The following is a 20,778-nucleotide window of genomic DNA, read 5'->3' on the forward strand; positions in this document are numbered from 1 at the left end:
ATCACTGGGATACAGGATCACCCTTGCCAAACTCCTCTGCCTGTGATGTTTCTGGAATGATCTTCGCCCTGGTGCTGCTCAGGGGGAAGGAGACAGCATGCAGGGGACAACGTGCCCTTGTTGGGTTTCCCATTGCCTTGGACCTACTGATGGATCACACAAACGCAGCCTGCTGCGCTCCTGGGAGGTGGTGTCCCAGACTAAATAGGTGATAAAATAGTTCCTTGATAACCAGAATTCTTTCAGAGAGGAGGATGGTGCCTGCAGGCAGCTTCACTGCATGGAAGTCAGCGTGCCTTAACTCTTAGAAGCGAAGTCCGTTAGGAGAGATCTCAAAATAGCAGTGCTTTGGCTGCAGTAACGCTGCGGGCTGGGGCTGAATTTTGGAGAAATGGGGGGGAATCTACGGGGCTACGCCTGGGACTGCGGGCAGGGAGCGCTCCGCAGCACAGCTGGCACGGGAGAACTCCAATTTGTGCAGCTCTGCTTCAATTTAGCGCGGCTCCTTCCTTTCTTTAGCCGTCGTTAATTAAAAAGCAGGACAAAACCCATCTTCTGGCAGCCACTTCTGTCCGTGTTTTTCAATGCCACGCTGTTGCGTCCCTCCCTGTGCGCGTCCTCAGTGCAGACTTCATACAAGCAGCGCTTTGCTTTTTTGTTGTTTTTTTTCCTTAATCACTGGCGATCCCGGCCCCAATTACACGTCCTGCAGAGCCGCAGATACCGCTTCCCCCGCCCTGCGAGCACGAGGGGGGGTCGGGGCGTGGGTTCGCTTTGCAGCACTCTGCAATTCGATGTCCTGCGGCGGAGCCAGCACCCAAAATTAGCCGTGCTGCGGGCGGCGCCCGGCCAGAAAAAGGGCTATTTTGGGGTCCTGCCGTCCACAAAAGGGGCATTTTGGGCAGCGACGAAGGGCTGAGCCCTCGCCCCGCCCGGGCGCCGTTTGGGGTGAATTGCCGCATTTTTGGGTCCGAGCCTCACTGTTGGTTTCTTTGCAAAGCAGTGCGAAATGCCGAAGCTTCTCGGAGATTAAAAAAAAAAAACAACCCACGAAATAGGTTCTTGTTGGTTTATTGCTGATTCTGCTGTAACTTTTTAGGAGCAAAGTCACGCTACGGCCGCGCTCCCTGTGTGCCGGTGCGCGTCCCCGACGTTTATTTGGGGAGGGGAACGCGGCTCTCTGCGCCCCCACCCGACGGGAAGGGGGGCGGGGCTTACAGAAGCCCCGCCTCCTTGCTGCGCGCCAGGCGGGCTGCTATTGGCTGCGTGGGCGATGACGTATATGCACTGCGGTTGTCCCGTGGCGCGGCGCCGGGGCTTCGTTTGCGTCGCCTTAAAGGGGCCGCGCTCGCGGCAGCCCCGGCAGCGGCGCCGGCCCCGCGCCGCTCCCCAGTCGCCGGTGTCTGGCTGTGCTCCGCCGCTCTGCGGGGTGAACCGGGCGCTCCCGGGAGGTTCCGACCGGGTAAGGAAGCCCTGGAGGCTGCTCAGACATGAGTCGGCACCAGCACGGCTGCTGCCGGTACCGAGAGGTGCCGACTCCGGTAGGAGGCTGCGAGGAGCGATGCACGGGGACGGCTGGCACCGGTACCGGGAGATGCAGGCGGGTACCGGTACCGGGAGGTGCCCACTCCGTGAGAGTCTCCAATGGCTGGTGCGACCGGCGCCGGGAGGTGTTAATCTGGTAGCGCTGGTGCCGGTACCGGGAGGTGCTGGTATAGAGCAGGAGCCTTCAGGCACCGATCATGCGTGAACCAGCCCCATTGCGGCTGTCACCCGTACCGACAGGACCCGAGGAGCGACCACGCATCATCCGACACCGGCCCCGCTCCGTGTGCCGGGCGGTTCGGTCCTGGCAGCTCCCGGTGCCGCTCCTCTGCATGCGCCCCTCGGCAGCCCCATCCCCGGGGAGCGAACCGCACTCCGGGAACCGATTTTGGGCTCCGCGGAGCACCGGCTGTCTGCCATCCACCACCTCACAGGTGTAGCATTTTGGGGCTAAAACAGCCTGCTTCGGGTTTGTTGCTTGGTGGGTTGTTGGTTTTTTTTTTTTTTGCAGGGAAAGCAATGCTTTGGTCACGGCGCTTTGAACTGCGTCGTCCTCTTGCTGGACGGGGGAAAAAAACAAATGTATAAAATGAACCGTCCCCATGGACGGTCCCCAATGGATCATCCACCAACGGAGGGTGCTTTCCTCTCCTTTGCTTTTGGGGCAGCAGCACTTTGTTTTCTGCTTTTCCTTTAGTACGGATCTACGGGGTGGGCAAACAAATTTGGCGAAGGTCAGCGGTTGGGTTTGGGGTTTAAAAAAAGATATATTGTCTGTTCTAGAAACATCAGCTAAGCTTCAAATCACCAAAACCGGAGTTGTGGGGGTAGGCAGGGCGATGGAAATGTGCTTGGGCAGATGGGAGGTGTCCCATTGCCCATCAGTGTGCCAGCAGGTCCTGCAGCAGCGCTGGCTGGGTGGGTGGGTGCAGCACTGCGCTGTTCTCAGCCGGCGCCGTGTCCTGGGCTGAACCCGAAATCATGGGATTAAGCTGTAAATCCCACAGCCGGGCAGAGTTCCCCTGGGACACACGGCGGTGACCGCTCCGCGGAGATAACGAGGATGGCAAATGTCGTTGGGTTCCTGTGGGGGGCGGGAGGATGCTTGAGGGGGATGGGAGGGATAGAAAACATCGAGATTTGGGGGATAAATGACCCGGAGAGATTCATCTGCGTGTGACACCAACAGCTCCCTGCTTTTATCGGGGACATTTTCACCCTCGTCTCGAATTGAGTTTCTTTAACCCTTTGCTCTCAGTGCCATTAACAAACCAACGTCTGTTTCGTTTTCCAGTTCCAACCTTCAGGCTTTGAATAATGTTAGGAAGCACGGCTGCTTTAATTTTATTTTGGAAGGACTCCTTTTTTTTTGCAGAAGGTGGAAGGACACTCTCCCAGGAAGCAGCTGCCCGGTGAGTCATATCCACGTATAAATAGCACTGGTGGGAGCGGTGCCGCGGTTTGCTGCTCGAAGAGCAAAGGGGTGCAGTGCTTCTCTTTAGATGGAGAAAGAAAGCATCCATTCCTTAGGAAACCCTTGGTCTTTATGCACAACGTAACTCCAGGGCTTCAGCTTTTAGAGCTGCCCGTAAGCTGTTATCCGTGGGGCTTCATGCAGCTCTGTTCCAAGGCTCTTTGCTGCTGTAATGCGTCCTTAAAGCTCAGATCAAAATGATTTTGGCACCAATGTAGAATATAAAGAAAAAAAGTCGCAATTAATCTTCCGTGCTCTTTATTTTGTTTCTTTTGATTCGGACCTGAAGATCATAGTGGTGAATTTCAGCCCCAGGCTGGCTGTGGCTTTATTTGGTTTTAAATGATGCCTGTGAATAAGCACCATCTTTTGGTGGGTGCTTGCGAACAGAAGTTGGTTTGGACAACCTGAGGTTGTGGGAGAACCAGTCCATGGCAGAGCAACTGGATAATCCTCAAGTTCCTTTCCAGCCTAAGCTCTTCTGTGATTTGTTGTGGCCAAAATAACCCGGTGCTGGCCTTAAAACAACTCAATTCCCAAACAAATCCCCACCAGACCAAAAAAACCTCATAAAGTGACGCCGACATCAAAAAAATCATTGAAATCCTCCTCGATTCAGCCAGCAAACCATTAAATTACCCACATCCTGGTGTGTTATTCCTCCTCCCCAGGTCTCCCACCAGGCTGAACTCTGAGTTTTGGCATTCTGAGGTTTTCTGTCGCTCTGTTTTTCTCCCCACACACTGCAAGAGGTTGGCAGGATTGCAGATCCGGGGCTGTGCCTGCACTGCGGGCAGCAGGCTGGCACGACTCAACCAGAGCTGCCTGCGTCCTTCTTTGCCTTCCAAGATAATTGCTCCATTTAAAAGAGCAACCCAAACTAATTAGACTGGAAGAAAATCAGGACAATTTTTGGAACGGGATGTTGTTGCTGGGTTGGGTCTTTTCATGTGTGGCAAAGCCTGAGTGCTTGGGAGAGCTAAGAGGGATCAGGCGCATTAAGTGGTCCCTGCCCACTCACACTGCTCCCTACGGAGTCATTTAATTCTTCAGCTCCTGATACAAAAGGTCATGAGCTTGGGAGTTCAGTGCAGGACACAGGCACATAGCGTGCTGCACGTCTCTGCACATCACATCCATTAACCAGCATCCTCCCTATGGTTTGCAGTGAGGATCCCAACACAGAGAGCCCTAAAAGGGACCTTCAGCAAAGCGGTGCTTGAAGAGTGATGGTCTTAAAATGAAAAGGTGCTGTGAGGGTGTTGGGCTGCCATGCCTGTTTAAGGTCAGTGTGATTCTCTATATTTTCGCCTCTCTGCCTCTTCTCAGGGTCAGGGAGCAGAAGTGAGGTCCCTGTCCTGCATGTCTGATTGGTGGCAGGTGGCGAGCGGGGGCTGCTGGATTTGGCACTGGGCCTGGGCTGAGGCTGTCCAGCTCTGTGTGTTGTCAGCAATGTGGTTTTACTTTGGAGAGAAGGGCGAACCCCAACTCTGAGCCCAACCCAAAGGGAAACCACATCCAGGTGACAGCACAAAAATTAACCTGCAGAATCTTTTTCCAAGGAAAAACCAGCCTTGTCCTTGTAAGGATGGCAGCAAGAGGGGTTTGTTTGCAGGTACGCAAATCCTTTTGCACAGGTGATGTGAGTGGGATGGGGAGCAAACTTTGCCTCTCCCCTTCCCCAGCACCCATGGAACCATGCCAGCACTGTCCCCATGTCCCTTGGGAGGACGTGTGTCAGTCCTTGGCACACTGACCACCTTGACTGCAGTACAGGGATTAGCGGTGGCAAAGTGATCTCTTTATAGGAAGGATAAACACTCCAGGGTCAGGGCTGAGGTATGTCAGCAGGGGATTACCCCTGAGGTCCCCAGCTGGGTTAATGAGCTACATGGCAAGACGTGGGCAGGGATAATTTGGCAGAGAAATGCTGCTCTGCAGCGCTGGCAGCCTCTTGTGCTGTGTTTGTTGCCTCTGGCTCCAAAGCCAAATGCTCAGCTCACTATGGGCGCTCTTCTTCCCCCCGCAGGGTGTTGGTATGGCCAGCTCCCGGCCTCCCAAGTACCTCCTGGTCTTCGATTTTGATGAGACCATCATCAATGAGAACAGTGATGACTCCATCGTGCGTGCAGCTCCGGGGCAAGCACTGCCTGAGCACCTCAGACAGAGCTTCCGTGAGGGCTTCTACAATGAGTACATGCAGCGCGTCCTGGCCTACATGGGGGACCAGGGCGTCAAGATGGGGGACTTCAAGGCCGTCTATGAGAACATTCCCCTGTCTCCAGGCATGCCTGACCTCTTCCAGTTCCTCTCCAAGAACCACGAGCTCTTTGAGATCATCCTCATCTCCGACGCCAACATGTTTGGCATTGAGTGCAAACTGAGGGCGGCCGGTTTTTATTCCCTCTTCCGTAAAATCTTCAGCAACCCGTCCAGCTTTGACAAGAGGGGTTACTTCACCTTGGGGCCCTACCACAGCCACAAGTGCCTTGACTGCCCAGCCAATATGTGCAAACGCAAAATCCTGACGGAGTACCTGGCCGAGAGAGCGCAGGAAGAGGTGGAGTTTGAGAGGGTATTTTACGTTGGGGATGGTGCCAATGACTTCTGCCCTTCGGTGACTTTGACTTCAGCTGACGTTGCTTTCCCCCGGAAGGGCTACCCCATGCACCAGATGACCCAGGAGATGGAGAAGAAGCAGCCTGGGGCTTTCCAGGCCACTGTTGTTCCCTGGGAGTCAGCTACCGAGGTTGCCCGCTATCTGCAGGAGCTCCTCAAGAAGAAGTGCTGAGGATGGATGGCTCCAAAGAAGCTTGTTTACGATAAACAGCTGGGAAGGGAGAAGGCTGGACGGTCATGTCCTGCACCCCGTGTTTATTTGGCACTGCTCACTTGGACTTTGATTCCTGGATTGCTTTCCTGCCTTCCTCTCCGAGCTCCTATCTCCCCAGTGATTGAAGCACTTTCTCTCCCCCTAGATCCCTTTCTCTTCCCTCTGCCACACTGAGATGAAGTCTTCTCTATGCAGCTTAGATGGCTTCTCTGCTGTCAGTGGTTGACAACACTAATAGGATGGTTTGTTTTTTTTCCCTTTTTGACTTCACAAGAGCAGTTCTTTACCATCCAGAAGTCAGCTCTCCTGCAGGCTGAGCCCTGCGTGTGATTCCTCTTGACTTCACCCCTCTCATCTCCTGCCCATCTCCACTCTCCATGCAGGATCCTCATGCTGTTGCCTTCAACCCAGTGCTCCAAAGGCTCCTTGCCTCTCCAGGAAGCCACGAGAAATTTGGTCTGGGCAGTTTGTGCTGCCCAGGCTCCCCAGCTCACCATGCATCCCACTCCTTGCTCAGCGGATGAGCCTCACACAGGAATTTATTGTCCCTTTAGACTTTATTTTCTGAAAAAAAAATCATGAGAAATCAAGGAAGCGTTTTGGAAGGTTGGTACCTTGCAAAAATAAAAAGTGACCCTCCTTCAGTTCCCATTGCCCTCACCCCATTTTTTGGGGGGGAGGGGAGGCAGAACGGCCGCATCCTGCTTGAGGAGAAAGACCTGACTTCACCTTCCTCTTCTTTCCCCATCACTTCTCCTCCTGGGGCAGCAGCCCCCATTCATCCCCAGTGCAGACAGCTCATCTCTATGTCTTTACTGGGTCATATTGACTGCCCTGCAACCTCCTGCTCTGCTCCAGAGGTGCTGAAATTCTCCTCCCCCTCCCCCCCCAGTTGGAGAGAGGTGCTTTAGCACTTCTGGTATCAGTTCCCCCAGAGGCCAAACCCTCTTACCCCACCACAGTGTTAATTGCCCATTCTAATTGCACTCTGTAAAGGGGGGCTTGCATTATTTTGCTCTCTGGTGTTGGCTTTTCCCGGATTTATCCACAGCCTTAAATGACCCCTGAGAGTGGCTTGTAACTACTCCAAAGCATAGAAATCCTGGCAACAAATCAGAGAGGTAAGGAAATAACCAAAGTAGCCCTGAGATGATCCTCCTTTATTTCATTTTTTCTCCCCTTTCTTCGTTCTTCCTCTTCCGGACACTGTTCAACTGTGTGGAACTTAAAGCCATGGAATTAAAAAAAAAATACATATATATGTATATAGATATATATCTATATATTACAGATATACAAGTTCTTTGTATCGAGAACATAAACCTGAGTGTGAAATGGCTCTTGAGGTGCACGCACATGGTGTTTCTCTTCCTGAGGCTGCAGGAGGAAGCAGGCAGCCTTGGGAGCTGACCCAGGGAGCAGCAAAGTGGGGTTGGATTATAAGCAATGCTCTGCAGGTTGGGCCTGATCCTACAGCAGCCCCTTTAGCAGCAGGATTTAGACCTGGCTCAGCCTCCTCTCTCAAGCATCTCAAGCAGCTGCGGATGGGAAGCAGTTCCTCTGTGGTTATTGCCCCAGAGCTGTTCTCCTCCTCATGCTTGTTTGTGATTTCTGAGCTTTGGTCCTGCTCTACCATCAGTTCTAGGGGTTCAGGAGCAGCATCAGAGCCAGCCCATGGGATTTCAGAGTTTGCTGCTCTCTCAGTTCCAGCAGTTTGAGGGACAGGGGAGTTGCCTCAGTGCTAAACCCTCACAGCATCATCATCAGCAATTGCTGGTGTCATTAAGAAAAAGATAAAGGGTGGGAGAGGTGTGAGGAGCAGGCAGGGGGACGTGTGGGGTGCAGGCAGCAGCATCTGGCATGGGGCCATGGCGTGGCTGCAGCAAAAGGGCTGAGCTGTGCAAAACAGCAGCTGTGCAAAGCCAAAAGCCAAAGGCAAAGTGGGTCGGGGAGCTCCTGGTGCTCAGAAGGGCTCCACGTAATTGCCAGGGAAGAAACCTGCCTCCTCGCCCAGGATGCCTTCACACCATCCATCAGAGTACCTCCGTGTGACATAGATGAGGGCCCCAGGCTCGAAGGAAAGCTCGTTGTCCTTCTGCCGTGTGTACGGGTAGAGGGTCAGCACTGTGCAAAGAGGGGGAGAGAGGTCATGGAGCAGAGTGGGGACAGCTGAGAATGGGCAGGAGGGAAGGGCTGAGCCTCTGCACTGCCCTGTAGTGGGGCAGTCACATCTTGAGTGCTGTGACCACAGTCAGGGCCAAAGAATCTGGTGGATCTCAGCAGATCTGACCCTGGAGCTGCTGTACCTTTGTCCAGGTAGCTCTGTGGGACACAGGGGGGTTCCTCTGCAGGTGGTGGTGGTGGTGGTGGTGTGGTGAAATCCTCAAAGTTGGGCAACACTGGTGGTGGTGGCAGTGGTGGCTCGAGGTCATCGGGGACTGTAAAACAAATTCAGTGAGGGCCAAGGGGCTCCACGTGGAGCAGAGACCACGCACAGCGTTTGTGTTTGAAATGAGCACCCCAGCATCCCCAGACACTGCAGCACTCACCTGGAAGGCTGAAGTCTAGTGGGGGCACAACCAGGTCCCCTGGTGGTGGTGGTGGGAGCAGATCCCCAGGGAGAGGTGGGGGTGGTGGGATGATGGCTGCAGCCGGGGTGGGTGGTGGTCCTGGTGGGGGTGGTGGTCCTGGTGGGGGTGGAGGTGGGGGTGGTGCTGGGATGCCTTCCCCAGGGGCTCCTCCACTCGAGCTGGGGATTCAGAGTCAGGGAAAAGGTGTATGGGGGGGACAAGCCAGGGGCATGTCTCAGCCCTCCCACCTTTGAACACAGGTGTCTGCCCTGTGCTAGGACAGGTGACACCCAGTGCTGTCACCATGGGCAGGCACCCCAGCATCTGCGTGCAAAGCCATTTCCCCATTCTGTGCCTTAGTTTCCCCCTTGGGAACCATCTCTGTTAAGTTCTTTTGCTCTAGAGATGCACAGTGAATTTCCTGCTCCCCAGAACCATATTGCTTATCAAAACCTCTTTGCAAACAGATGCAGTGGGGTAACCACAGCTGCCCCAGGCCCACTAATCCTCCTCCAGACCCCCCCAGGCCCAGGCTGGTACCTGACCGATGTCAGTGAGGAGGCTGATGAAGCTGCAGAGAGCTTTCCCTCGGGAATCACAGGAGGCTGGATGGGCTCAGGGACACGAGTGCTCCTCCTGCCAACAGAGCAGGTGCTGAGCCCACACTGCCAGGTGATGGCTTGGCATCAGGACAGGGACAGGACACTGAGGGCAGCTGCATTAGGCAGCGCACCCATGGCTCTGTCCCTGCCGTTGTCACCTGCTCAGTGACACCCAGGCCAGAAAGATTTCCTACTGCACACCACCCCAGAAGCCTCACCCCATGGTGCCTGCAGACTGTTGACTCTTGATCCCTTTCCGAGACAGTGTGCCTGTGCGGGACAGCTGGGTGCTGTGGTCCTGCAGGCAGGAGAAGACACAGACACATGACAAGCTCATTGCACCCCATGCTACCATGTCCCTGCAGTGCCCCCAAAGCCTTTGCTGAACCCTTCTCAAAAGGATGGGGGGTGTGGGAAGCTGCCCCAGCTGATAGGAGCAGACATCAGTGCTGCTGTGTGGCATTGCCACCGTGGGAACTGCAGACCCAGCCACCACCACTTCCCCTCCGACTCCATGGTGGTTTCACACTGCACACGTGGCTCTGACGCTGCTGAAAACCCACAGGCGCCTTCCGGTGAGAGGCAGCTTGCAGGGGCAGTTTCAGTGCTGGAACAGCACTGGGGGAGAACAGCAGCTCAGCCCCAGCCTTAGCCAAGCAGCTCTGGGACTGACAGTGTCCCATTCCCCTCCTGCCCCAAGATGAGCCCCGCTGGGACAAGTCCTGGAGTGGGCTGTGGGAAGTATGGACAGACCCCACTTCTCCATCCAGGAGGGGTTTTGTGCCCCCACCAGGTCACAGAATGTCCACCTGAGCCCCCACCTTCCCATGGGACACGCTCCAACTGACCTTTATGCCGTGGCCAACATCATCCAGGATGCTGAAGTTGAGGGGTTTCCTGTAGTAGGGCTCCAGGGACGGTGGGTTGGGGGGGGATGTGATCTTCTGGTGGGATAGGAACCTCTTACTGACAGTCAGAGAGCCAATCTCCCGGCGAGACACTTTCTCCTTGTGCATGTCAACACTCTGTAAAGATGGCATGAAAGGCTTTAGGAAGCCTTCAGGTGTCAGAAAGAGGGTGAGTGGCTGCAGGGCTCTGCGTCAACGTCCCCAGTTCTCCAAGGGGACAAGGCCAGTATCCACAGAGGGGAGATCACAGCATCTGAGCCCTTGTGACTGCTGCAGGTTGGCTCCTTGGGGGCTTCCCCAGAGGCTGCCATGGTCTCCCAACACCCAGACCAAGACAACCACTCAAGAACAGTTTCTCACCCCTCGATGGACTTATTCTTTAGCACGTTGGGTGACCAAGGCGCTGCAGGGGCTGACAGGTCATTAAAACCACAGGGAAGGATGGTCTCCAGTCCCTAGAAGCTGCTCAGTAACATTCCCCTGTTTTTCAGGCCAGCCCTTTCTCAGGGCCCAAACCCCACAGCAGCACAGACCCATAAGTAGGCAGTTGCTGAGGTCGGACCCACCTGGGCTACACAGCTGACGTTGGCCTCCAGCTTCTGCAGCTCGGCTGCCTGCAGGTCCAGCAGCTGCAGGAAGGTGGTGGCCAGGCTGCTGACCTGGTAGGCCACGCTGGCCAAGGACTGCGTGCTGAACGCCATCGTCTCCTCCAAAGCCTTCCTCTTGTCACTCGCCTGGAGGGTGAAACACGGCTGTGATGAGCTGGGAAGGCTGACAGCACACGGTGCTGCTGCTGCCATTCCCACGCTGGGGTCACAAGGGAGAAAAGAGGTTTCCTTCTGCTTTCCAAATGCATCACAGTTCCTCCAGCTCAGGCAGTGGGACTCAGCGGTGCTCAGCACCATCAGGGTGCGGTGGGAGAAGCACAGAGGGGATCAGGAGGGTCTGTCCCAACCCTGTTGCCAACAGCTGGGGAAGCAGTCTCAGTTCTCTGAATTGTTTTGCATGCTTCCCCTTCAGAGATGCAGCTGGGGGCTGTGAACCGGCCAGAAGCTGCAGCAGAAGAAAACAAGCCAGCCCTGGAGGATGCTTGACTGAGGCAGCAGCAATGCCTGGCTATGGGACAGGGAATGCAGGGTCACAGCCCCAGATGTGCGGGGGGCAAAACCATCACCACCCCCTCGGGTCTGCCATGGGGGAGTGAGACCAGCAAGGTAGGATCCTTAAAGCACCCAGGAGACCTCCAGTCAGAGCACTGTCCCCAGGCAATGGGGCCAAACCAACCCTTTTGCATTCCCTCAGCAGGTCACAAGGACAGGGGGGAGGAGGGCAACACAGAGCCCAGTGCCCCCCCTGTGCTGGGAGGGAGCGAGCACCGTGCACCACCTCCCAAACCCTGAGCTGCCATCCCCACTCTCCTCCAGCACCAAAACACCTGGAAGACCCCCCCCCCCATATCCCCCACGTCCCATAACCCTGACGGCTGAGCAGAGGGGAAACTGAGGCACAAAAGAAGCGCTGAGAGCTCTCAGTGCTGGGCAGGAAATGAAAGGGGACAGCAAAGCCTTCACCCTCACACCATCCTCCCCACCACCACCACCACAGATCCCCCCCATCCCAGCGACCCCCCAGCCCCACACACAGCCCCACAGCCCACCTGCAGGTAGTTGCTCTCGCAGTACTCAGCCACACGCTGCAGGTTGCTGTGGTTGTCACGCAGGCCCTGCCGTGCTGTGGGGACATCGCAGAGCTGCAGCGGCTCCGCCATGGTGCTGGGACTGGAGCCCACTTCCTCCCCAGCCTCTCAGGCGCTGCGTTTTGAAGCTCGCGGCGATGCTGACGCAGTGCTCTGCGGATGCCCTGTGGGTTGTCACCTCTCCCAGCTCTGCCAGCTCTCCTGGCCCACAGCCCCATGAGGAGTGGGCTTGGCAGGCTGGGGGCCGCCATCTTGTCTGCCATAATGGTGGAGGCTTGGGGGCATGGAGGGGTCTGCAAGTGGAACCTGAAAGCTGTTGGGTGCTGTGAGCCCAGTCCCCACCAAACCTGCCCTTCGCATCCATACTTACCCCCTCTCCTCACCCCCCCAAATTCAACCATCCCCATCAAGGGGGCATGGCTTCTTCATGAGGCTGAAGGCAGCACAGCCCTGGGCAGGGTGGCATTTCCAGGACAATGCTGCAGTTTGGCTCCTAACGGCCCAAATTTGTCCATTTCTGGGCATTTTGGAGCTTGCACCACCATCCTCTGACAGAGCCCAGTAGGCACGGGGCCAGGCCTGGCTCTGTTGCACTCAGCGAGGGGAATTCCCTTCCCCTTGCCTTTATGGGACTGGCAGGAGGAGATCTAGCCCCAGGGTGGTGCTTCCATTGCCAGCTCAGCTTCCCCAGACGGCCCCATGCCCCCAACTCGCCCAGCTCAGGCTGGGTGCAGCCATCAGTTTCTGCTTGCCTTTGTGTGCCAGGTCAGCACAACCCTCCTTGTGCTTTGCTAATGGCCTTTCCCATCCCCACAGTGCCAGAGGCCATGGCCAAGGGCAGGAAACTCTCACTTCCCAGCACTGGGAGGGTCCGTTGTGCTGGGAATCCCCCCCCTCCACCTCCTCCTCTTTGCGCTCCCTCGGGGCCTCCTGAACTCTGTCCTCAGCTTCAGTGTTTCGCATGGGCCAAGCAAGAGCCAAATGCCCATCCTGAACCCACAGCAATTAGTGCGAGGATGAGGGAAACGATGAACCAGCTTTGCTTCTCAAACCTCAATGGCCAAGAGCCACCCCAGCTGCCTCCTGGCCCCCTACGGTCCCCTTACCCAAGCTCCCATCCTCTCCATCCCCTCCTATGGTGGAACCTGTTCCAGCTCCCATAGGGGATGCTCCTTTTGCTCCCCTAGCCAGGCCCCAGCCCTGCACAGGCTCAAACACACACAGTGGGAGCACAGGGGCTGTCGAGTGCCCCACAAAGCACATCTCCACCCTTGGCCTTCCTCCCCCATCCTCACCCTCTCCCAGCCCTCCCCTATGGCCCCACCACTGATTACCCGGAGCTTTGAGGCTAATGCCCAACACCTGACCAGCTTATTCTTCTGAGTCTATTATCAGCTTAGGGACCAAAGACATCTGCTCCCTGCTACCGGCTGGGAGATCTGAAGGAGTCTTCAAACAGAACAGTGCAGACACAGAGGACGGTGGCTCGATGGGTTTCTGAATACTTCCAGCACTGAGAGGGGCAGCCCCTCATCCACACAGGTAAGTGGCTTTGCTTCCTTCCCAATCCAATGCACAAAGGCATTGCAGGTGCTACCACCACCTCCGTGGGTTGACAGCACAGCTGAGCAGCAGCTTTCATCTCCTTGGGACCCATCGTGCCCCACAAGCATTGATGGGGAGAGGAGTATTGGGCATGCATGCCATGAGAACAGCTACACAAAACCAGTGGGGTCTGGGGAACAGAAGTTTGATGCCTTCCAAAGCAGGGACAAGACACATTGCTGCTTAATCACATTCCTCTTTTATGACTTAAGAGGTTGTGGCCAGGCTTTCAAGCTCAAGTTCTAATATGGGAGCAGCACAAGACAACTTTCCAAATCTCTCTTATATCCCTTGGATGCACCTTTGTAAAAAACAGATGAGCTTTTCCAACTCACAGCATGGAATGTCTCTGTGCACACAGAGGTAACAGCAATGAAGGGACATAATTCACACCATCACTTACTTGCAAGGGTGGCACAATGAGTGGAGAACAAAACAATAGTTTAGTTCCTCAGAATTCCTGCGGGCTGCTCCTGCCCAAGCAGAAAGGTGTAGTTGCAAAGTCATATTGGGAAGGCATCATCTGCACCTATGCTGCTCTGCTTTGTTTAGGAGATGCTGTATAGTTTGGTACATTCTTATCTGGGTCCTCCTAAATTGCTGCAAATCCAACAGTCCCGCAGTGCAAGTGGTTTTTCTGTGGTCTCAGCCAGCCCCACTGAACTGGCCACCTCTTGTCCTTGGGAAACAGCCTCTGCTGTACACAAAGACTGGGCTGGATCTTCCTCTGCCGCCTTCAAACTGCTATTTTTGCTCGATTTGTCTGGGTGAGAACAAGCAAAGCAAAATTGGATTACTGCAATTACACTGTGCTTTGAAAGGTGCCTGAAAGCTTCAGCTGAGACATTATCAGCATTTGTAATAGCGTTAGGGCAAAAGCAATAGCCCTAGCGTGCCCTAGGAGAAGCCTTACTATACTTCAAGCACACACCGTCTCTGTTGGTTTCAGGGCAGAATGGCTCAGGATATGACAGAGAAGGAACTGCTGAAAATGGAACTGGATCAGCTGAAGAAGGAGGTAAAGAACGAGAGGCAAATGGTGAGTATTGCCCCAAAATGGGGAGTAACCTTGGCACCCTGAGGATGCTGATGGGGCACACCACAGCCAAGGGCAGCTCCGTGGTTTCCTTTCCCAGAGGCTCACATGGATTTGTAGGCAGACGATGAGCAAGAGAGCAGCTCTGCAGTGACTGCTTGTTCCCATAACCCACACGAGGCATCTCTTTCCTTCCTTCCTTGCAGGTCTCCAAGACCGGCAAAGAGCTCAAGGAGTACATTGAATCCATGGCAGGAGAGGATCCACTGCTGAAAGGTGTCCCTGAGGACAAGAACCCCTTTAAGGAGAAGGGCGGCTGTACGATAAGCTGACATCCTTCCTCCTCCTGCACCGCCCTGCTTGGGCACAGAGCCATTCCCATGCTCAAGCCAAGACTGTCAGAAACCTGCTTTCCCTATAGTCTGACCTCAGCACCGGGGAGTACCAAAATAAAGTGTAGTTGCATCTGAAGTAGCAGCAGCAAAAAGAAAAATTAAGAGAAAAAAGAAAAAAAGTTACCCCTGTGATTGCAGAGATGAGGTGCAGCAGACGGAGCAGAGCGTGTTTGTGTGCTCCCATCACTGATTTGTGGCTGGTTTCCAGCAAGCAAAACTTCTGTGTTTTCAGCAGGCAGCAGCAAAGTGGGCTTTAATGGCACAGGTAGGGGTAGGAACGGGTACAGGGGTAGGAATGGGTACAGCCATTACCTGTTGGTATGGGGGGTGTAGGGCTGTACTGAAACACGTAGGGCTGTACCTGGACTCCAACCCCAGGCAGCCCAGCAGCAGGGCGGGCTCCAAAGCCCTGAGCTGAGCCCTGCATCCCCACTCGCTGCAGAGAAGCATCCCGGTGGGACCTCGCTCACGTTATTGCTATCAGTGCCTCAATTCCCCATCTGGCACAGGCAGACAAACACGCTCTGCTGCTCTGATGCTCCCAGGGGTCTGAAGCTTTCATCTCCTCATCCATAACTCCGTCCATCGCTCACAGATCGCACCTCCCACCCGCAGTGCGTCTACAGGACCGGGGGAAGGGGGGGGGAGGGGGGTCGAAACAACCCAAGCGGGACACGGGAACGAGCAAAGCCTCCATCAAAAACATCAGCCTGCCTCCGGGTCCTCCTCGGGAAACCCTCCGGCAACCACAAGAGATCAAAGCCCGGAGGCTTACAAGTCCGGTTCTGCTCCAAGCACCGCCTCGGCTTCACCGACCGCTCCGTGCAGGCGGGGAACGGCGGACCGCCTCCGTGCAGGCAGAGGTGCTGCAAAGCCTCGCCCCGCAACGTGTCACCATCGATAGGGATCGACTCGGAGCCGGCGGCTCTGCGTGGAGGTGGCACAAAAACCGGGGCAGATTGGGGCGGCGATGGGATGCGGGGGCTCATAAAAAAAGGGGAAATAAAGGTTTTCTTCTTCCTCTCGCGGAAATACTGAATAAATCCACTCCGTTCCATACGCGGTCTCTGTCTCTCTCGTGCCAGCGTTCCCGTGCTAAAAACATCACCTCGGGGCCAGCACCGTCCGTCCCCGCCGCTAATCCCGGCGGAGGTCCCATAGAGCTCCGCGATCCCTGAGCTCAGCAAAGGCAGCTCGCTTAATCCCGGCTAAACCCCGCACCAGCGCCCGCCCAGCCCCGCACCGCCACCAGCCCGCCCCATTCCGAACGGCTGCATCCGCAGCTCAGCCCTTATCAACGAGCCCCGCGATAGCTGCGAATGAAGAGGGAAGGGGGGGGACGCTCCCAGCCAATAGCAGCGCGGGAAGCCGTGAGTGTCGTCCCGCACGCCCAATCGAAGCCAGCTCCTGGATTAACTCCCGCCCTTCCCTTAGCACCGCCCCCGCCGCTCTTCCCGCGCATGCGCATCGCGGCGCCGGCGCCCCCGCACAAAATGGAGCCCGGGAGATGCGCGGTGCCGGTGGGGGGCAGGGTTGGCGGAGCGCGGGACGATCCCGCAACGCTTCCCACAGCACCGCGCAGCCACTGCCGTCCCGCGGATTCAGCGACGTGCCGGGGGCAAAAAGAACGGGAGGTCCCACCGAGATTTGAACTCGGATCGCTGGATTCAAAGTCCAGAGTGCTAACCATTACACCATGGGACCACGGCATACGCGTTTCGCCACGGCGCCTTCAGGCTCTGCGCGCCGCCGCGGGCGTCCGCCCCGACCCCGATTCTACCGCGGGTCCCGATGGGGTCCGTCTCGCACGGCCCCGTATCTGCGTACAGCCCAGTGCCGGCAGCCGCCCCGTTCACCTCCCCCGAAGCTCCCGCTGCTTTTCTTTTAAACCGGGACGCCCGTCGCTGTGACCCCGTTCCCCATCCAGCGGCAAGAAAATGGCATTCCACCGTCCTCCAAACGCCATTGAATTGTGACACGGGTTTGGGTTCCACCACCGCTGCTGGACGGCCCCGAGCACGCGTGGCATCGACCCGTGGCACCCCCCCGGCACCTCCATTTCTTCGTTCCCCCTACCCCCCACATTGATGAAAAAATGCACAGGAACAGCATTAGAGGAATTTTTTTTTTCCTTTTTTTTTTTTTAATTTTTTTTTTATTTTAATTTTTTAAAAATGAAACAGTGGAGTAAAGCGGTTTGTGGCAAAACCTCGCTGGGAGAGAAATGAAGCCTGCATCCATCCGCCACCCCTACTACTCCACACCCAAAGCATCGGCTTCACGGTGTGGGAAGGATGTGGGTGGAACAGGCAAAGAGGAGGGGAAAGGTAGAAAGAAACAGCCAAGAGGAGGAACACCAGCATCGGCCCCGTACAGTACAACGGTATTGAGGAACAGCCTGAAATCACATTGGGGCGGCTGCTGGGAGACGTTGCTTTGGCCATTGGTGTGGTGAGAGCCCTTGGGTGCAGCTGCCCATGGCTCCTGGGTGTGGGGTGATGGAGAGCCCAGAGCTGGCTCAGTTGGATCAGATTGTATGACTGGAGCACCAACTGCTCAGTGACCACCAACCCAATGCCACCAACTTGGTGCCACCAACTCAATGCCACCAATTTGGTGCTGCCGGCTCAGTGCTACCAGCCCAATGCCACCAACTTGGTGCCACCAACCTGGTACGACCAAACCGGTGCCACCAGGGAGCCACCAGTCCAATGCCACCATCTTGGTGCCACCAGGGAGCCACCAGTCCAACTTGGTGCCACCAAGCCAGTTCCACCGATCCAGAGCCAACTTGGTGTCATCCACCACCCCAGTTCCACCAACTTGGTGCCACCAAACCTGATTCCATCAACCTGGTGCCACCAACCCGGTACCACCACCCCAATTCCACCAACTTGGTGTCACCAACCCACATCACTAAGCCACCCACACCCATGGCCACTGGGAAAACCATTGACTGATAGCCCCAGCATCTCCCACCATGCATGATGGAGTTCTACTGCTGACAGAAGTAAATATCAAAGTTCAAAAGGGAAAAAAAAAAAAAACCAAAACAAATGTAATGGAAGTTTAAAATTAAAAAAAAAAAAAAAAAATCAGTCACAACCAAATGGTTTGGACTGCTGAGGTCTGGAGCTTTTACAACTAACGACCACTTTAAAGTGAAAAGAAAGCCCGTAAATTCTATTTTTAAAGAACATTTTTCTTTGGAAAAAGAGTATTTTTTTTTTTCCCCTAAACTACAGCATGTGGAGTTGCCACTACCTAGTTTTAATCTATTGTCACTAAGAGGTAGATAAACAAAAATGACTTGGTTATATAGGAGGTCGCACCCTGGGGCTGACGTGGTGGAGCAGGCAGACCCCTGGCTCCAGGGCTTCCTCTGGGGCTTTGCCTCATGTAGGGTGACCCCCAAAAGTCGTCAGGTTCCGATGCAGCCACCCAGAGCTGGATACAAGGCAGTATCAGGGGTGGGGGAAGGCACATGTTGGGTCTGAGGACCAGATTTTGCCTCCTGAAAGTCAACAAAAGTTTGATGTCAACACTGAATCCAGATGTGCTTCAAATGAGCCATTATCTGCTGGGTAACGAACACTTCAACCCATTCCAGTGATTCTCACGGTTTCCACTCTGATTTCAGACAATCCCATCCGTTTTCTGGGGTGACCCCAGTGGCAGTGGGGGGGCGTGGGAAGGATGGGGCCCTGTGGGATGCTCTGCCCCAAGCGCTGCATCCCCAAGGACAACAGCCTGTGCTGCTTCACAGAGACCATTTCCCAAACGGGTCAGAAAAAAAGTGGCTTTGGTTCTGCTGTACAGCTGTCTCCCATGCCTTAATTTGGTGCTGGTTCTTTTTTTTCCAGCAAAAAGTTCCTTTTCATCATTAGCTCATGTTGATGTTTTCCAGTTCGTAACCCATTGCTTTGCCACCATGGCCCAACACAGCATCCCTACTCAGAGCATCCCTGCTGGGAGCATCCCTGCTTAGAGCTATTCGCCCTCACCAAAAGCTACAAAATGCATAATGCAGCAATGGGTCGATTTCCAACGGGCCCAACACACTGCCCAGTGACCATTCCAAACCAGCAGCACCAGCAGCCTTCCTCACCAGCTCTCCTCTTCCACACTGCAGCTCTCCCTTGGGATGTCCCTGCAGTCTGGGAGGGGGGCTGTGCCCAAAGCCCCCCTGTGCCCAATGCTCAGCCCTGAGGTAGTTTGCACGTGTGCGTTCTCAGCATCTGCACGTTCTCCAAAATTCAGGATTGAAGAGCCTCTGCTTCCTGGTTTCCCTTTGGGGCTTATCCAAAATCACAAATGTTCCAAAAGGGGAAAAAAGAAAAAAGAAAAAAAAAAAAAAAGAAAAACCACCAAAACGATGAAGGAAGGTCAAGTCCACTGAGGCAGGCTACATTTTTCCCTTCCTACTCCATACCAATGCAGAGCACCTGTGCTCTGCACCACCATGGCTCACACCTTTGATAGGACCTGGACCGTCACTCAGCCCAACGCTGACCCCCAGCTCTGCCCACAATTGGACCCTCAGTCTACTCAGACCCTTCTACCTGCTGGCACCCAGCAATGGGCAGCCATTGTCCTCCTCTCCCTTTCCAATAAGATGGAATGGAAACTTCTTAAGCAAAATCACTGCCAACCACTGTTCCCAAAGCAAATCTGCAGTCCAAATCCTTCACCTCCCATCTGCACAGCCCATGGCCAGGCTGGAACGTTAGCAGCAAGAGTATTATTGGGATGGCTAAAGGGATTGCTTAGAGGAACGTACACTTGTCACAGGCTCACACTGACTTCATCCAAATGAAACAGAAGCTACAACAGAGAAAAAAAAAAATAGGGAAAAAAAAAAAAAAGAAAAAGAAAAGACTCCATAAAACCCAGTGCTGCTGAAGCCCTGTTGCCTCAGATGCACTTTGAGGGCTGAGAAAATGGGCAGAGCCTGGAAGGACAAAACAAAATCTGCTTTTTCGGTGGGGTTTATTTGGCTTTGTTTTTCATTTGCCTCCAGCTGAAAGACAACACAACATCCTGACAGCATTAATACAAACCCCATAACCCACACAGCATCGCTTTGCCCGGTTGCGTGGCACTGAGGACCACAAAGTGCTTTGGGGGCACGGGGCTGGGGGCAGTACCCTGTGTGAGGTAGGTGAGCAGCACGAGCCCCAGCAGGGAGAAACTGAGGCACAGAGGAATTCTCCTCATTATTTTTGCTTCCTTTCCTTTTTGCTTTACATCCTCAGCACCAGTGAGAAACAAATTCCTCAGCCCTGGGGAGCAGAAGGCTGCATTGCTCCATTCCCCCTCTCCTGCCCCAAGGTTCCCCACGTCCTCAGGTCAAAGCTCAGCCCCCAGGGGAGGAACAGCCCATACCCACAGGGTTGGGCTTGCTGCTTTCTCAATGCAAAAGAAATTAAATACATAAACCCAAAGGATTGCTGTAGGGAAAGCAAAAGGCAGCCCTGAAGGCAGGAGCTGGAGATGCTGTTGGCTTTCTGGTCCTCAGCAAAGCTGTGCCATGAGTGAGCACCTGCCTGATCCCTGCTCTATCAGATTTTTATCATTCAGCAGACGGGCTGATTTTCTTGCTTTCAAAGTAGGGTGGTTTCCCCTAAACTGCCTTTTTTTTTTTTTTTTTTTTCCTTCCAGTGCAAAGAAAGCAGCTATCAGGCAGCAGGGTTCCTTCTCCTCCCTTCCTGCTGATGGGCATCCCTGATTCAAAGCTCACATCTCCTTCCCTGGGACCTGGGGCAGGGATCCTGCTGCGCCCAGGCAGTAGAAAGGCACAAATCCTATTGAACTCCATGGGACATCAGTAGGGATTTAAGCAGGGATTGAAGGGATACCACCAAGGGCAGACCTGCCCCTTCCCAGCAGCCACTCTTGAAAAAACAAAGCAGCCCTCCAAGAACCTCTCAGCCCTTGGAACAGCACCATAGGGCACAGCTCCCACAAGGGGATGGCAATGGGAGCAGCACAGTGGGGTGGCACTGGGATGGCAGCACAGAAATGGGGGAAAGCATCACAGGTTTCCCTGAGTCACCATCAGGTTTAGGTATGTGTCCGGATCTGGATCTTATCCATGCAACAACCAGAGGAACA

General features: G+C 54.8%; 3 protein-coding genes and 1 non-coding gene across 5 annotated transcripts; 2 read left to right on the plus strand and 2 right to left on the minus strand.

Annotated features, from left to right (window-relative positions):
• Window positions 1-1,306: 1,306 nt before the first annotated feature.
• PHOSPHO1 (phosphoethanolamine/phosphocholine phosphatase 1) lies at window positions 1,307-7,123 on the plus strand. 2 transcript variants are annotated; one of them, XM_085211164.1, is made up of 4 exons: window positions 1,307-1,462; window positions 2,840-2,957; window positions 4,188-4,304; window positions 5,049-7,123. In XM_085211164.1, the coding sequence occupies exons 3-4, from the start codon at window positions 4,260-4,262 to the stop codon at window positions 5,808-5,810; spliced, it is 807 nt and encodes a 268-aa protein (XP_085067290.1). In that variant the 5' UTR covers window positions 1,307-1,462; window positions 2,840-2,957; window positions 4,188-4,259; the 3' UTR covers window positions 5,811-7,123. The 2 variants fall into 2 exon arrangements, with proteins under 2 accessions (XP_085067290.1, XP_085067291.1); XM_085211165.1 differs by lacking the exon at window positions 4,188-4,304.
• Window positions 7,124-7,664: 541 nt separating this feature from the next.
• On the minus strand, window positions 7,665-11,921 carry ABI3 (ABI family member 3). The gene is made up of 8 exons (XM_085211163.1): window positions 11,590-11,921; window positions 10,499-10,666; window positions 9,873-10,049; window positions 9,243-9,322; window positions 8,963-9,058; window positions 8,402-8,601; window positions 8,159-8,290; window positions 7,665-7,976 (listed from the first exon to the last, which is right to left on the minus strand). Exons 1-8 carry the CDS (start codon window positions 11,698-11,700, stop codon window positions 7,816-7,818), a joined length of 1,125 nt encoding a protein of 374 aa, XP_085067289.1. The 5' UTR covers window positions 11,701-11,921; the 3' UTR covers window positions 7,665-7,815.
• A 2,103-nt stretch (window positions 11,922-14,024) lies between these two features.
• GNGT2 (G protein subunit gamma transducin 2) lies at window positions 14,025-15,293 on the plus strand. Its single transcript, XM_003213063.5, has 2 exons — window positions 14,025-14,272; window positions 14,476-15,293. Exons 1-2 carry the CDS (start codon window positions 14,189-14,191, stop codon window positions 14,599-14,601), a joined length of 210 nt encoding a protein of 69 aa, XP_003213111.1. The 5' UTR covers window positions 14,025-14,188; the 3' UTR covers window positions 14,602-15,293.
• A 1,003-nt stretch (window positions 15,294-16,296) lies between these two features.
• On the minus strand, window positions 16,297-16,368 carry TRNAQ-UUG (transfer RNA glutamine (anticodon UUG)). Its single transcript has one exon. It is a non-coding gene; the product is annotated as a tRNA-Gln (tRNA).
• Window positions 16,369-20,778: the final 4,410 nt, after the last annotated feature.

The sequence above is a fragment of the Meleagris gallopavo genome, chromosome 29 (genome assembly GCF_905368555.1).
Source record: "Meleagris gallopavo chromosome 29, MGAL_WU_HG_1.1, whole genome shotgun sequence".
Lineage (NCBI taxonomy): Eukaryota > Metazoa > Chordata > Aves > Galliformes > Phasianidae > Meleagris > Meleagris gallopavo.